The sequence below is a fragment of the Danio aesculapii genome, chromosome 19, assembly GCF_903798145.1.
Source record: "Danio aesculapii chromosome 19, fDanAes4.1, whole genome shotgun sequence".
NCBI classification, from domain to species: Eukaryota; Metazoa; Chordata; class Actinopteri; order Cypriniformes; family Danionidae; genus Danio; species Danio aesculapii.
In genome coordinates this window covers 36,859,522-36,876,267 of record NC_079453.1, presented here as the reverse complement: position 1 = coordinate 36,876,267, position 16,746 = coordinate 36,859,522, and the positions used below count along the sequence as shown (strand labels likewise).

Here is a 16,746-nt window from a genome sequence, read left to right as displayed (position 1 = left end):
AATGTCCACCTTTATTAAAGTATGTGGCCTCTTGACCGTAGTTTTTAACCTCTTACGTGCTCATTCATTTCCTTTGTTTATCAGGGGTCACCACAGCAGAATGAACCACCAACTTATCCTGTGTAAATCTGTTTTACACAGCGGATGGCCTTCAAGCTGCAACCCAGTACTGGGAAACAGCCATACACTCTCATTCACACATGTACAGTACGGCTAATTTATTTAATTACAGTGTCTTTAGACTTTGGGCCACGCGTACACAGAGAGAACATGCAAACTCCACACAGACTCCCAGCCGGGACTCGACCAGCGACCTTCTTGCTGTGAGGCGAGAGTGCTAACCACTGAGCCAAGGCTTCTGTATGTGTTCAGTTGTGTTATAACTGTGTTTTACTTGTACTTACTTGCTTTAGTATTCAGGAAAATGTTTAGAAGACTCGTTTAAAGGCCGTGTCTTGCTAAACAAGTTACAACTTTGGTGTTACGACGCACCTTTTCCGTTTCGAGCTGACGTAAGTGGGTGGAGCTTCCGACTCGAAGGCCAGTGGCGTCACACGCAGGGGCTTTCCTCGGTGACGTGAATGGAAAAGAGAATCAAGCTGCGGACATAATCTGAGCCATATCACGTTCAAGCCAGAAAAAAGGGCTGAAATCTTCCCCGCGGACTGACGGTCGGGGAAATGCTGTAGCACAGAGCTTTCGGGTGACATTTGTTAGCTTTACAGTGTAGTGAGTTGAATGTGACGGCTGTAGAAGAGCAGCGAAGCTCACTGCGCACCGCCCTGTTCTGCTTCTGTACTCAGATATCATCAGGACGGTAAGTACTCTACAGATCCCCCGTCATCGCTACAATGGACAATTCTCACCCTGTTTACCTGTTATTATAGGATTTAAAACTAATGTGATGCTGGCAGAGTGTTTTGATATTGCTATGTATGATAGCACATATGTTGTTTAGATGACTGGCTGCTTCAACCCAGTCAGCATTGTGTTATTTTACTGTTTTACTTTATTTACAGGCAGAAATACGACAAAATTGGCCTACAGTTAATAAACTAGCTTATTTAAACAATTGTGATTTAGTTAACACACAGAAAAGGCCAAAACTGAATAATATATTTATTCTTTTACGCACGTTTATCACCAAAAAAAAAAACCGGATTATTTAATAATATATTTGAGCAATTCCAGCGTTATGGATGTGACATTTGCAAAAAAAAAAATCTAAACAAATTGACAGAGAAAGTATATGCCAACATTAGATTGAAACATCCAATATATTTTCCAAAACAACTCAGTTATGGGATCAGAAAGATGGCAATCTGTAAACATTTTTTAATATTTTACCTGAGGGAAAGAAACATGCGTTATGGATGTGACCAAAAAAGGAAGCGTTTACAGTATACAAGATACTTCTTAGAAATTATGTGAATTAAACTGCACAACCCAAAAGAAATTATGCTAATCAAATACGTAAAGTCAGCTCACTTTAGAATAAAAATGATTTATTTTATTTGACATTTTTGCATTTATGAGTAAAAAGCTTTGATATGGACGTGACGTCTCTTTGTTATGGATGTGGCAGATGTGAAATTGTCACTTGTGTGACTTTGGTAAATCAAATATAATTGTTTGACATTAACTGTTAAACATTAACAGAGACATTTTTAAGTATTTTTAAACTACTGTAAAATACTTGCTTACGCAAAAAATGTAGAAATGGTTTCGCTATTTTGGTGAAAACCTGAGGTTAATATTTGCATGGAATTGATCATTTATTAATATATATATATATATATATATATATATATATATTTGTTATTTCATATATGTTAACCTTTGTGTTTAAATCAACTTAAATGTATAAGTTATTTTATAAACAAAAGCATGTATAAAAGAACAAGTGATTCTAAAACCATAATAAATGGCTGCTTCATTTTTTCAGATTTTTGAAAATGTAATTTTATGTAATTTTTGATGACAATAAACAAAATATAGGTGGAATAATGTCCCATAATCCCTCAGTGAAAAGGTTCATATTTAATATGGATAGATACATTAAATAGAGTATTTTAAATGATCAATCAAGACATTATCATTAAACACCCCCCCCCCCCCCTGTGTGTGTTATATATTCAATGGTTTCTTGAATAGATTAATACAATTGTAGAAATGGACTTTGGAAGGGATTTTGTCCATCAGCAATTGATTTGTGGTTTGCTATTGGTCAATTCTATGTGATTGACAAGTCGTTCCACCCCCATTAATTTTTGATAACAGATCATGTGGGCCATTCATAAGTAAAAATGATGTGCTCAAATAAATAATTTGTAATAAACACTATAATAATATTTCAGAAAAGTGTCTCTTTGAAGTGTACTTTAACAAACTGGAAGAGTTCATTTTAAATGTCTAAATTTTATTATAAATTTATATTTAATTTATTTAATTTTAAAATATTAAAGGTATAATTCTCCCAGTTTTAAGCTTCCTCCTAATGTTGAAAACAAATAAGATATTCTGAAGAATGTTTGGGGAAAAAACAGCCGTTGACATCTATTGTAGGAACAAAAAAATACTGTGGAAGTCAATGACCTGTTAAAGTTTTTTCCACCAATTTTCCACCAATATCTTCCTTTCCCAAAAAGGTTTTATGTTGACCCTGGCCAAGACACACTCTTTGTGGTAGGGCTGTGTGATTAATTAGGCTGTGCGATTAATCGAAATCGAATCGCAATCATGATTTGAAACATTGAGATTAGCTAATCGCAAGAGGCGCATAAACAGCACGCAAAATGCTCGCGGCTGTTAGTAAATCATTCAAAAAAACGCCTCAACGCAAAAAGCACACTCAGTGTGATCGGCCCCTTACTAGCCAATTGAGTGAGCACACGTGCCCAATCAACAACCGAACTGCGCGGAAAACCCACAATAAAAAAAAAACAAACAAACAAAACGGAAATCGCAACCGAGCGGGATGATGGCGTCTGCCACTTCAGAAGAATTAATAGATAAATTCATGTAAAAGAAAAACATCATGTCAGTAATATGGGAATATTTTGGTTTTAAAGTCACAGACAACAAACAAAAATAGGTAATTTGTAAGATCTGTCCCAGAATTGTTGCCAAAGCATGAGGAAATACAACAACCAGCACCTAAAAAGCACCACAGGCGGCTATATGAGGAGCGTCAACTAAAAGTATTGCCAGTCACACTTAATCTAGCAGTAAGCAACAGCAAAGTACAATTTCAGAGTTGTTTGCTAATATAAGTTGATATCTTTTCAGTTCCACTCACTGCATTTTAGCAGTAAGAAGCTACGATACAGATTATTGAGCTGAAGCTTGACTACAGAATTAAATCACTAATAAAATCGAAACCACGATATCTGTCAAAAAAATATCACAATTAGATATTTTCCCCAAATCGCACAGCCCTACTTTGTGGCGTTACTTCCTCAATAACACCTTTCCAAAAATAGAGTGTACATGTTCGTCATTAACTTTATAGTATGTCATAAACTCATTGAGTAGACGTGTACACGTGTTAGGAGTTTTAGCTCTTCCCTCTAGTGTAAGACAGAAATGCACAGTACTAGAACTTGAGTTTCAATTCTTCTTTTGCCTCACCAAACATGAGGTTAATTCCAGTCTTGTTTTTCTGAAATGTTGGGGTAATTCTTTTTACTGTAAACCACCCTATGATTGTCGAGAACTGATAAAATCGAGAACTTAGGTTTCACAAGAAAGCCGTGGCTGGTTTTAGCTGTTGTTGTCAGTGCCTGTGAATGAGGCACAGTAGTGTTAGTGTTGAGTGTTGCCTGTGAATCTACGTAAAAGGTATTTGTGATCATGTTATTAGAGTGTTATTGGAGATTGTTATGAGGATCGAGTAAAGGATATGGGATGAGCTGGAGAACAGACAGTCTGGTTCTTATAGCACGGAGGGGATGTGAATCAGCGCAACACCTGCTCTGAACAGACACTCACACAGACTCGCAGCTTAAAGAGATTTCATTAAGCATTACAACTCTTCTAATGAGTTAGTCAGTCAGTCCGTCTGCCAGTACTTCCTGCTGGAAAACTCTTACAGTGGAGGATCAAAATTTGGACCGATCTTTATCTTAGTTCAATGTAATGTCAATTATTTTATTGTTTATTCACCCTCATGGGGTTTCAAACGAACACAAATGAAGATGTTTGTAATAAATTCAGAGAGATTTCTGTCCCTCCATTGACTGTACTATGAAAACCAAATATTCATAACGAGACCCACAAATAAATCCAAGTGAATGAAGCTGTTAATTAAGTTGAATCTATTCTGTTCACACCAGACACAGATGAAGTGTCAAGTGCGAGCGATTTACATGTTAAGTCAATGCAAAGACGTGAGCATTTCACGTAAATGAGGTGGCATGAATGTGGCGATTCGTGGAATAAAGCGACACGAATTGAGCGTTTTGCCCTTTTTACGATTCGCTTGAGATGGAAAATCGCTGAGTTAACCAATCAGGAGCTTGCTCTAGTTTGCGCATGATTATGACGTACCGGCTGCAGTTGGTGTCCTGAGGGGAAATCCTCCTGTCGACACCGGACAACAGCTCATCAAACTGGGCTCGGCTCAGTCAGAAGCAATGCTGAAAGCTTCCATCATCTAGGTAGAGTTTGTGTGCACTCAAACACGGCGCCAAACGAATCTACGGTGTTTTTCAGCCCTCCTAAAGCACATAAACGCAGATAATCTCTAAATAATATCCATGTTAGCCATTTAGCAATGATGCTAGAGTCACCGGGTAGATTATTTTGAAGTGAATTTGATGGGCGAATGAAGCGAGTAAACTCAAAATGTTTACGCGTCTATTCACACGCGAATAACAAGATTTGTTCGTAGGTGCCACATCTGGTTTGAACACTCCTAGGCCCACATTGAATCTGACGCGCAGAAATCCGCAGATTTTTGGCCCATCATTGAGTTTATTAATTTACTTGTGTAAATGTGTGTACATTTATATTTATTCAGTTTTCAACTAATACTAATTTCATAATATTATTGACTAATATGAAAGTGTTCATGTGATTTATGTACAATACAGTTTGTAAAGTCATATTTTCTGTCTTTTAGTAGAGATATTATATGAGAGACTTGCTTTGTTTACCAAATAAGTGGATCTAGATGGATTTACATTGTAAACATTAAAGAAAAGTTAAAAAGGTATTAGGTTTTCGTTACGTTACTCCCAAAATAACTGCATAAATCCACAGATTGTTTTACAAAATGTTCCGCAGAAATAGCAAAAAACGTCAGCAGATTCTGTCTGGCCCTACTCATACCACATCAGAGACATATTCATACATATTCATATTCATTCATGCTCATTAAATTCATACTTTAAGACTTGAGTTCATATCGTACTTCTATTTCTTTATTTCGAAGCAGCAGAGTTTTGGGTGAATATATTTTGAAAGAAGGGTCAGAAATCACTCATACTTTAATAAAAATATCTTCCTTTATGAAAAAAACGTTTTTGAACTTTGGAACAAACGCCATATGACTATATTAGCATTAACATTATAACATGAACATATTAATATAACTGTATTGATATTATGGATTAGTTTACTGCTATCTGCTCACATTTTATTTTCCAAAATAATAATAATAATAATGTTATTTTATATACATTTCTGTACTTTTTATTTTGAATTAGCATTTACTATTTACTCACATTTTTAGATTTTCTGTTTTAATTTGAACTTTTAGTATTTTTTTAGACTTAAAGTGCTCAGCATATATAAGTACACCCCTCACAAATCTCTCTTTTAAGTTCATATTTTTAATAGGAAGCTCAACAATATTATATTTGTGCATATACATTAGATTATTCAGTACTGAAGCTAAATCTGAAGCTCATCTAACAAATTGACTTATGATAACAGTCCAAAAACTAGTACACCCAAATTTATGTTATAGAAAAATATTAAATACAAATTTAAAAAAAGAGGAAAAATCAAGAGAAGCAAAAAAATGTAAAAATTTAGTTGAAATTTTGTAGGTTGTAATTTATTTTTGCAAAATTTTGCTTGAATTTAATTGTATTATCTTTCAATTTCTGAAAAAGTTCTGTGACTAAAATATTATTTGAATAAATATATCTGTTTAATAAATCTGTTTTATTCAAATGCACCAAAATACATTGCCTATATTCACTGAGAAATGGATAAAAGTATTCATTTTCAAAATGGTGTGTACTTAATTATGCTGAGCACTGGATTTCAGGTATAGTTGCCATTTGCCAAGGCATCATTTTTCATTTAAGATAAGCTTATATAAAACTATTTAAATATTCTTAAATATATAACACATTATTATTATAATTTATTATTATTTGAAAAATCTGTTATATATACCTAAATATAAAACATTTTTCAAATCATTTTCTTTTGTCACGTTTTGTAAACTAGTGAGCCCTCAGTTGTTGTTAATAGTTAGTGAATAACTACTTAAATGCCATATCATATGATTCTGTGAGAAATCCCCCCTTTTATATACCCTGAAAGAAAATTGATCAAATGTTTAAGGAAAATGAGACTGAGTAAATATCAATTTCATTATATGGGTGACGTTCTCAGCTTCTTTACTTTGCTGCTAATTGAAATAATTGAACAATACTAGCAATATACTATATGATACAGATGCTCATGGAAAAACAACAACAACAGACAGCTTCAGATGTGACTCAAATGGTTATGTAATGGCCAGAGATCCAATAGCCCACCTGTACACCAATTAAACCATGTGACTGGTGTGTGTGTGTGTGTGTGTGTGTGGTGAGATAGAGACAGACTGAGCCGTAGTCTAGGGCTATAGGATGATAGTAAAGTGCTGATGTGTGCAGGTTCAGGGTTTGTCGCGGGCAGAAGTGCTGAGACGCTGTCAGTCTAGCTCTGTCTTTCTCTCACGGTAACACATTTGTCAAGATGGCTTGTGGTGTATCACTGGCTGGAGACCAAACGCTGTACACAATTATTGTCTGTTTCATTTTTTCTCTCAATGCTCTGCTGTGTTCTGTTCTGTTCTGTTCTGTTGTGTGTTCTATTCTGTTCTGTTCTGTTCTATTCTGTTCTGTTGTGTTCTATTCTGTTCTGTTCTATTCTGTTCTGTTCTGATGTCTTCTATTCTATTCTATTCTATTCTATTCTATTCTATTATATTCTATTCTATTATATTCTATTCTGTTGTTCTATTCTATTCTATTCTGTTTAATTTAATTTAGTTTAACTTCCCAGTCATGGGTTACAGCTGGAAGGACATCCGCTGCGTAAAACACATGCTGGATAAGTTGGCAGTTCATTCCGCTGTGGCGACTCCAGATTAATAAAGGGACTAAGCCGAAAAGAAAATTAATGAATGAATTTAGTTTATTTTAATTTTGTTTTGTTCAATTTAGTTTAGTTTCTTTAAATTTTTATTTAACTTTATTTATTTTTATTTAATTTGTACTTATTTAATTGTATTTAATACAAAAAACAATTTAATATTTCATTTTATAAATTTTTAACTATTTTAAAATTAAAATTTTATATTTAATTTAGTTTAATTTATTTTAATTTAATTTTTGTTTTGTTTATTTTCATTTAATTAATATTTTTATTTACTTTAATACATTTTATTTCAATTAAGCTTAGTTTAGTTTATTTTTATTTTATTTTACTTATTTAATTTTATTTAATATCAAATATTTACGTTTATATTTATTTTTAAATATTTAGTTTTATATTTAATTAAGTTTCATTTATTTTTTTAAATTTAATTTTGTTTGGTTTATTTTATATTAATTTAATACATTTTATTTATTTAATTTTGTTCAATTTAGCTTAGTTTAGTTTATTTTAATTTTATTTTATTAAGCTTTATTTATTTTTATTTAATTTGTACTTATTTAATTTTAAATATTTAAGTTTATATTTAATTAAAAAATAATAATTTTATAATTACAATTTTTTAAATGTTATTTAACTGTTTTTAAATGTAATAATATTATATTTAATCAAATGTTTCCAGAGAATTAGCATGAATTGTTCTGGGTTCTGATTTGTAGCCTTCATTTGAGGTTTCTGTTAATAATTCATTTTCTGTATGCGACATGTTGATCAATGGTATGGAAAAAACACAATTCATTCTAAAACAGAAGCTTTTTGTTCATTAAAGGGGATGTCTCTTACAGTAAGTGTGTGTAGTAAGCATCTGCTTTCATTATGACTGAGCAGTGGTTTCCTTTTTCAATAATGCACGGATGGAAAAACAGTATTTTTAGCTTAACACAAAATTGACAGTATTTTGTTTTCACCTGGTGATACATTTTCCACTTATTGTTTATAGTGTAAAATTATGACAAATCTTGTTATTTAGTAGACATGCAAATAGACACTCTCACGCACACAAATTAAGGTCATTTTGAGTTATTTCTATTCAGTAATTTGAAGTTACTTTGGAAAACTATGTCAAATACATTTGACTCCCTCTTTCTTGGTTTGACACTGAATGAAGCCGCGCTTTTAAACTGTATGCTTTACTTAGAAGCATTTATGAAAATAACATGGTTTAACACTTTCTGCTAGACAACAGCGATAATTAGGTTAATTTCTGACCTTAATATCTGAGTTTTAAAGGGATAGTTCACCCAAAGGCAGTTGGCATTTCTGTGTGGAGTTTGCATGTTCTCCCCGTGTTGGCGTGGGTTTTCTCCGGGAGCTTCGGTTTCCCCCACAGTCCAAAGACATGCGCTATAGGTGAACTGATTAAACTAAATTGTCCGTAGTGTATGAATGTGTGTGTGAATGAGTGTGTCTGGGTGTTTCCCAATACTGGGTTGCAGCTGGAAGGGCATCCGCTGTGTAAAACATATGCTGGAATAGTTGCCACCGGTTCATTCTGCTGCGGCGACCTCTGAAATAGAGACTAAACCAAAGGAAAATTAATGAATGAATGAGTTCACCCAAAAATGAAGATTATGTCATCTCGAACTCATCTTTTACTTATTTCAAACTCAAAGGAAGATACTTTAAAGAATGTTGGTGGGAAAAAACAGTCATTGTCTTCATAGTATTTTTTTGTTCCTACTGTGGATGTCAACGGCTGCTTTCTTCCAACATTCTTCAGAATCTCTTATTTTGTGTTCAACAGTAGAAAAAGATTCATATAATGGGTGAACTATCTCTTTAATAAGACAATTAACTCTTTAAAAATACACACACACACACACGTCAATGCATCTTGTTATGCATTTAGAACAAGAATCATTTGGCTCAGTGGTTAGCACAGCAAGAAGCTCGCTGGTTTGAGTCAGCTGGGTCAGTTGGCATTTCTATGTGGAGTTTGCATGTTCTCCCCGTGTTGGCATTGGTTTCCTTCGGGTGCTCAGGTTTCCAAAGTCCAAAGACATGCGCTATAGGTAAATTGGGTAAGCTAAATTGGCCGTAGTGCATGTGTGTGTGTGAGAATGAGAGTGTGTATGGATGTTTCCAAGCACTAGGTTGTGGCTGGAAGAGCATCCATTAAGTAAAACATAGTTGGTGGTTCATTCTGCTGTGGTGACCCCTGGTAATCAGGGACTAAGCTGAAGGTAAATGAATGAATGGAACAAAAAACATGTTTCTTATTTACCTCACACAGAAATGCCAACTGACCCAGCCGGGACTAATATTATTATTACAAATGTTTAACTTTATTTAATTTTATATTTTGTTTTGTTTATTTTTATGTAATTTCAATTTTTATTCAACTATTTAATTTTATTATTAATTTCAAATTTGTTTTTAAATATTCAGTAATTAAACACTTCTCTAGAGCAAACAGTAAACACAAATAAAATGACCTTTCCTTTCTTAAACAAGTTCAACTCAAATTAGGGAGATAGTGTAGCTTATTATACAAACAACAACAAAAAAAGTTATAGAAATACAGAACACTCAGCAAACCAACATGGCTGAAACAACTCTGAAATTGTACTTTGCTGTTGCTAACTACTAGACTGAGTGTCACTGGCAATATTTTCAGTTGACTTTTTAGCAAGATACTCCTCATGTAGTATTAATTCGTCTATTAATGCTTCTGAAGCGGCAAAAGTTTGTTTTTATTGTGGGCATTCCGCATTGTTTGGTTGAGAAACTCTGATTGGGCAGAACGAAAGTGCGCTCACTTAGTTGGCTAGTCAGATTATCACACACAGAAGGCAGTCACGCATTTGCTCTGGGCAACTCCAAATTAAATAATACATATATATATTCCATATTGCATCCTTCTGCGATTAGCTAATCGCAATGTTTCAAATCGCGATTCGTTTTCGATTAATCGCACAGCCCTATTTTGAATGCGACATGTTGATCAATAGTATGGAAAAAATCAATTTGATCATAAGTAATTTGCACACATTTTTCAATTCAATTCACCTTTATTTGTATAGCGCTTATACAATGTAGATTGTGTCAAAGCAGCTTCACATAAAAGGTCCCAGTAAATAGAAACAGTAAATAGGAACACATTTGATTATCGCTAACCTAAAAATAACATTTGATTTTTACCAACCTAATTCTCAGTATTCTTGCTCACATCCTGATCTACATTTTTAAAAAATCACAGATTCGCACCTCTGGACCACAGAATCAACAACAACAAACTAAAAAAATCCCCGACCGATAGAAGAAATTCCCCTTTTCACCTCATTTCACAACATTTCTAAAAATGTTTTCACTAGTGTGTGCTAATCAACATTTCATCTAGTAACAAACTCTGTAAGTGAGGCTGTACTGACAACCTTTAAAGGCAAACCTCTGATAACTGTGATCAATGCTTCATAAAGGAAGACCTGTGTTGTAAATATTTGAATAGAACTTCCCCCTGGTCACGTTTTAGTCCTATTTGGGCTAATGTTACTTTTAAACCAGGAAAAGGTGATGCAGGATTTCGGATATGGGCTATATGTATGGGTTAAGGAAAGTACAAAATATGTACAATGAGGATGAAGTATTTATGTCCATTGCAGCAATTTCAAACAAATATAACATTCCAAAGACCCTTTTTTTATATATATCTTCAACTTAGAAGTTTTATTTCCTAATTTCAAAATCATCCATTAGATATTCCTAACATTTTCTCATTACAGGCAGCAATCATAGGACACTGTTATGAAAAAGGTTCAATCTCCTCCTTGTACGGATTGTTCGTATCTGGCTCTAACGAATCCTCAGAATCCAAACTAAGGTTATGAAAAGAAGATAGGATGAACTATCTGTAGAGGATTGGAATGAGGCATGTCAGAAAGCTCAGTTACAAACAATCAGCAGTAGCCTGAAACTCGTACAGTACAAAAGGCTAATGCGAACATACATACAGTTAGAGTCAGAATTATTAGCCCCCATGTTTATTTTTTTCCTCAATTTCTGTTTAACGGAGAGAAGATTTTCACAGCACATTTCTAAACATAATAGTTTTAATAACTCATTTCTAATAACTGATTTATTTTATCTTTGCCATGATGACAGTAAATAATATTTGACTAGATATTTTTCAAGACACTTCTATACAGCTTAAAGTGACATTTAAAAGCTTAACTAGGTTAATTAGGTTAACTAGGCAGGTTAGGGTAATTAGGCAAGTTATTTTATAAAAATAGTTTGTTCTGTAGATTATTGAAAAAATCAAGCTTAAAGGAGCTAAAAATATTGACCTTAAAATGGTTTTAAAAAAATTAAAAACTGTTTTCATTCTAGCTTAAATAAAACAAATAAGACTTTCTCCAGAAGAAAAAATATTATCAGACATACTGTGAAAATTTCCTTGCGCTGTTAAACGTCATTTAGGAAATATTTAAAAAAGAAACTAAAACTTCAAAGGGGGCTAATAATTCTGACTTTAACTGTAACTCCTGATATATTGCACAAGTTTAACGATAATATTCCAGATTCTTGTATAAAGTGTAATTCAATTTGTTGTGATATGCAAACTTAAAAAGTTATAAATATTTTTCTACAAAAAAAGAAGAAGGAGGCCTGTGAGTTTATGCTGTGGATTGTTCCATGACACTTAAAGTTTTGATGTAAACTCTTCCCTAGATGGAAAAAGCAGGCTGATTTCAGTACAAGCACTGAATAGCTTCTTGTGAATCGACACGTCATTCACAGCTGATAAATAATAGAACAACCTCTGTTTTACAACAAACCCAGCCACGCCCATCACACACACACACACACACACACACACACACACACTCTTTGACTTTGTACACTTGCACTTTGATGTGACACAGATTTTCCAGAAACAGCTTTTGTTGTTCACCCACTAGCATAGCATCCCTCGCACACGCTAAAGCTAAGAGAGCGCAGATGGTAATTATGTGTCATGGGTTGCATTAGCAGAGGCTGCTGAAGTGGAATAGAGGGCTATTACCATCTTAGCCCCAAGTTATAAATACATAGACGTTTCATTTAGCCTGCTATGATTCAATCCCACCCTTCATTCAGTCTCCATGTTTAGAATGAGCAGATCTGTGGAGACTGTATGGGATTTTCCTGTTTCCGTCGGGCACTTTTGCATTTTTAATGTACGTGTACAGTATGGAGCACCTAGAGCATCTTTCATAATGGGTCAAGACATCGGGACGCGGTGGTGGCAGTGTGTAAAAGCACTCGGCGGAAAGTGGGTCACACTGACTGCTGTCACTGCGTACCTTGCAGATCCATGAACGCACGCCAGCAGAAAAGCTAACAGCCTGCTTTAGTTCATTCTGCTTCATGCTGTGACATGATAGATGGAAATATATGGAAATTACATGTGACATACAAGGTCATATTTGGATTTCACATATATAACATAGGGCAACACAGTGGCTCAGTGGTTAGCACTGTCGCCTCACAGCAAGAAGGTCGCTGGTTCAAGTCCCGGCTGGGCCAGTTGGCATTTCTGTGTGGCGTTTGCATGTTCTCCCCGTGTTGGCGTGGGTTTCCTCTGGGTTCTCCGGTTTCCCCCACAGTCCAAAGACATGCGCTATAGGTGAATTGGGCAAGCTAAATTGTCCGTCCTAAATTGGACTGTGGGGGAAACCGGAGCACCCAGAGGAACCCACGCAAACACGGAGAGAACATGCAAACTCCACACAGAAACTGACCCAGCTGGGGCTCGAACCTACAACATGACATTCTTAAATGAAATAATTCACTTACTCCTCAAAATATTCCTTCTTTCCCCCCACAGTGACACACTTATTTGTCATTGACCCATTAACAATCACATAACACTTGCACATAAATGTGCACTGATAACTTTACACTAGCATGGTGGTCTCTGTCCCTTCCCCCTCGCTCAAGTAAACAGATTTATACAACGCAGGCATTAGTCCAGAGCAGGAATCAGGACACGAGGATGAGTTTGTGGAGCTCTAGTGTGTGTTTTTTCGAGTAGTAATATGTACTAGAGAGATTGACAGATTAGGTTGGCCTACAAAACCATTTCCTCTGCTTCAGAATGACATTTACGAAGCGTATTGATGATCGTATTAATAAATGAATAAAGTGCACTTGCGCTCATGCGTTATGTGAAGTATGGTGTTAATATCTGCCAGGTGTGTGTGTGTGTGTGTGTGTGTGTGTGAGGGCCAGAGTCACTGTGAGAGTCCTTGTTTGCTGTATTCATAGTGGGAATCACCATAGCAACTGCACTAGCAGCGCAGTGTGAAGTGGAGAGCGAGCGCTGGAGTGTGTGTGTGAGAGTGTGTGGATGAGAGGAGTCATCAACACTGAGACACAAAGAAAACCAGAGATGTAAAATATTCAGCACAAGATAGATGGCCAGAAAATCTGATGACAGTAATGGGTTTAATGTCACAGTGCCAATTACTTCTTCAACTAACTGTGTGATCTGTAATTAGCTGGAAAGGGGCTGATTCGTCAGTCACTTCAGTTCATCAAGAGTTAACTGTGAAATGAAAAGAGATTGAGAATAAAAGAAGGGAGGAGTGTGTGTGTGTACGTGAGCGTGCACTGAGCATGCTCCTCCTGCAGGCTGTCTGTGCTCGGTGCTAACTTCCTGTGCTATTTCTCTTTCTTAACAGACCGGCCGATTCAGAAGTGGAGAACAGCAAACGGGAGCACTCACACACACATCTCGGCTCAGTGAGCAGGAGAGGATAGAAGACAAGCCCTGAGAAAGGATTACAACCTCTTGAGCCAACGCAGACTTTACAGTTTGTTTTGTACTGTCATCTTAAACTTTTGTGGTTATATTTTGGTACCCCGTTTTTAATTGACAGTATCTGTCAGGTTTGTAGTTGATATTATATTTGGGGTGCAATCGTTTTTGTGCAACTGTTTTTGTTTCCTGGTTTCCTTTTAGTATTTACGAGAAGATTGTTCAAGTGAAAGGACTTTTAATTCCTGTTCGTATGGTTATCTTTCCGTTTATTGTTTAAACTCCCTTTTATAGCTAAGAGGAAGAAATGACTTATTAAATGGAATTTCTCCAACGGGGAAACTAACTAGGAATTTTGCTGAGACCTTGACAGAAATTATTTTGTAGATCAGCACTGCGCACGTTCTTGAGGTTTGGAGCTTGGGTGAAATCTTTCCGTGGAAGAAACTGGGACGTTTCACTTGAACTCCTGTAACCCAAACTTGCTGACCTCTCTAAAGACTCAAGTGGGAGATCATTACAGAGTTGTTCCTAGGAAATGGGATCCGAAAAGGACTCTGAATCACCCCACTCCTCGGTTAGCGGCATTCCCAATCCCAAATGTCGTGGACCGGGCAAGAAGCAAGGCAGGATCTCTTTTCATAGCCTCTTCCATAGCAAACGTGGACCTAGGGGGAACAAGGCCAATGTGGGCACTCCTCTTGCTCAACAGCTGCACCAACAGCAACAAATCCAGCAACAGCAGCTTTTGCAGCCCCCCACGCCCACCAATGTGTCTTCAGACCCTTCAACGGCAGATCCTGCCGAGCCACTTTCCACTAGCCAGGCCTCTCTGGGAGGTCAAGAACTCCTAGAATGTCCTCTGTGCCTGGTGCGGCAACCTGCGGAGCAGCTTCCCGAGCTCCAGGGATGCAGCCATCGCTCTTGCCTGTGCTGTCTACGGCAGTACTTGCGGATCGAAATCACGGAGAGCCGAGTGCAGCTCAGCTGCCCAGAGTGCGCTGAGAGACTTGCCCCATGGCAGGTGGCCCTCATCCTGGATGATCCCAACCTGATGGAGAAGTATGAAGAGTTCCTGTTGCGCCGTTGCTTAGCATCGGACCCCGACTGCCGATGGTGTCCCGCTCCAGACTGTGGGTAAGAATCTTTGGGAATCCTAAAAGATGCTGTTGTCTTGTTTGTTTTGTTGGTTGTATTTACTCTACATGGACAAAAGTTTGCAAACCCTGAGTTTGGCAGGATTCCTAGATTCCACTGAATATGCGTCATGCTACTGCATACACTGACGTTCTAGGGAATTGTGGGCAGTTTTGGACTTTTGGGGAGGGCCATTTCTGTTCTAGTGTGACTGTTCCCCTGTGAGCAAAGTGAGGTCATTTTAGAAATGATTTTCTAAGTAAATGATGTTGACCAACTTGAGTAACTTCAGTAAGGGACAGTTCACCCATAAATGAAAATGACCTCCTCATTTACTCTCCTTCATGTGATTTTAAACCCTTTTTGAGATTCATTCTTCTGTTGAGCACAGAATGTGTTTCAAAAAATGCTGAATGATGGTTGTAAAAATATGATGAAAGTGAATGGGTATCATCAACCTGCATTCTTTAAAACATCTTCTTTTGTGTCCAATAGACGACTTAAATAGGTTTGGAACAAATGAAGGGCAAGCAAGAGATTTCATTTTAGATTAACTATCCCTTTAGATCTAAATCCAAAGTATTGGTTTGATTGGAAAAAGTTGGTAGGTAAATGTAGGCATGAGACCAACCGATTATATATACTTAAAATAAACCAGCTTTTAAAGGGCTTTTCTAATATTTAGGCCCAATCTTAATTCTACCCCTTAGCCCTTACCTCTTCCCTCGTTTTAGACGTTCACGTGAAGGGGTAGGAGTGTCCCAATTCTTTTCAGCTTGAAGGCGTAGGGCTAAGGGGAAGGGCTTGATACCCTTCGAAGCTGCGTCCGAAACCGCATACTTCCATACTATATAGGACGCTAAAAACAGTATGCGAGCCGAGTAGCATGTCTGAATTGATAGAATTCAAAAACAGTATGCGAGAAGTACCCGGATGACTTCGGGCGATATTCTGAAGTGTGCATCTCATGCATGCTGCGATATCCCATGATGCTCTGCAACAGAATTCATGAATAGGAGTAAAGTGTCGCAACTGATGTGGGTGACCATGACAAAATGGCGGATGTAGTACGTCCGAATTCCATTAATACTTCTCACATTCATACTGTATTGAACATACTTTTCTAACGGCCGAGTAGTACGTTTAAATTCAAATGCAGTACCTACTGAGTAGAAGGCAGTTTCGGACGCAGCCCAAATACTGATGACATATAATGACATGTGCAGGTGCTGTAGGGCTCTCCCATTTTTTAGGGGTAAATTTTGGAACCATTCCACTTTTCCACTGTTTTAAGGGCCAAGGGGAAGGGGAAGTGGTCGGGGTACAAAAATTAAAATGGGATTGTGTGTTAGCTGTCACGGTTTAACCCTTAACTGCCACCCCACATTTGGAATTCACATTTGAAAATTATGGGTAATATATGCTTA

The 16,746-nt window shown here is 36.4% G+C and overlaps 1 protein-coding gene across 2 annotated transcripts in view; it reads left to right on the top strand.

Annotated features, from left to right (window-relative positions):
* Positions 1-582: 582 nt before the first annotated feature.
* The window catches only part of rnf19b (ring finger protein 19B), a 68,792-nt gene continuing 52,628 nt past the window's right edge, over positions 583-16,746 (top strand). For both annotated transcript variants that reach the window (XM_056479289.1, XM_056479288.1), the window contains exons 1-2: positions 583-817; positions 14,106-15,319. In XM_056479289.1, coding sequence (XP_056335264.1) covers positions 14,721-15,319 — 599 coding nt within the window. In that variant the 5' untranslated portion in view covers positions 583-817; positions 14,106-14,720. The remainder of the gene's footprint in view (positions 818-14,105; positions 15,320-16,746) is intronic.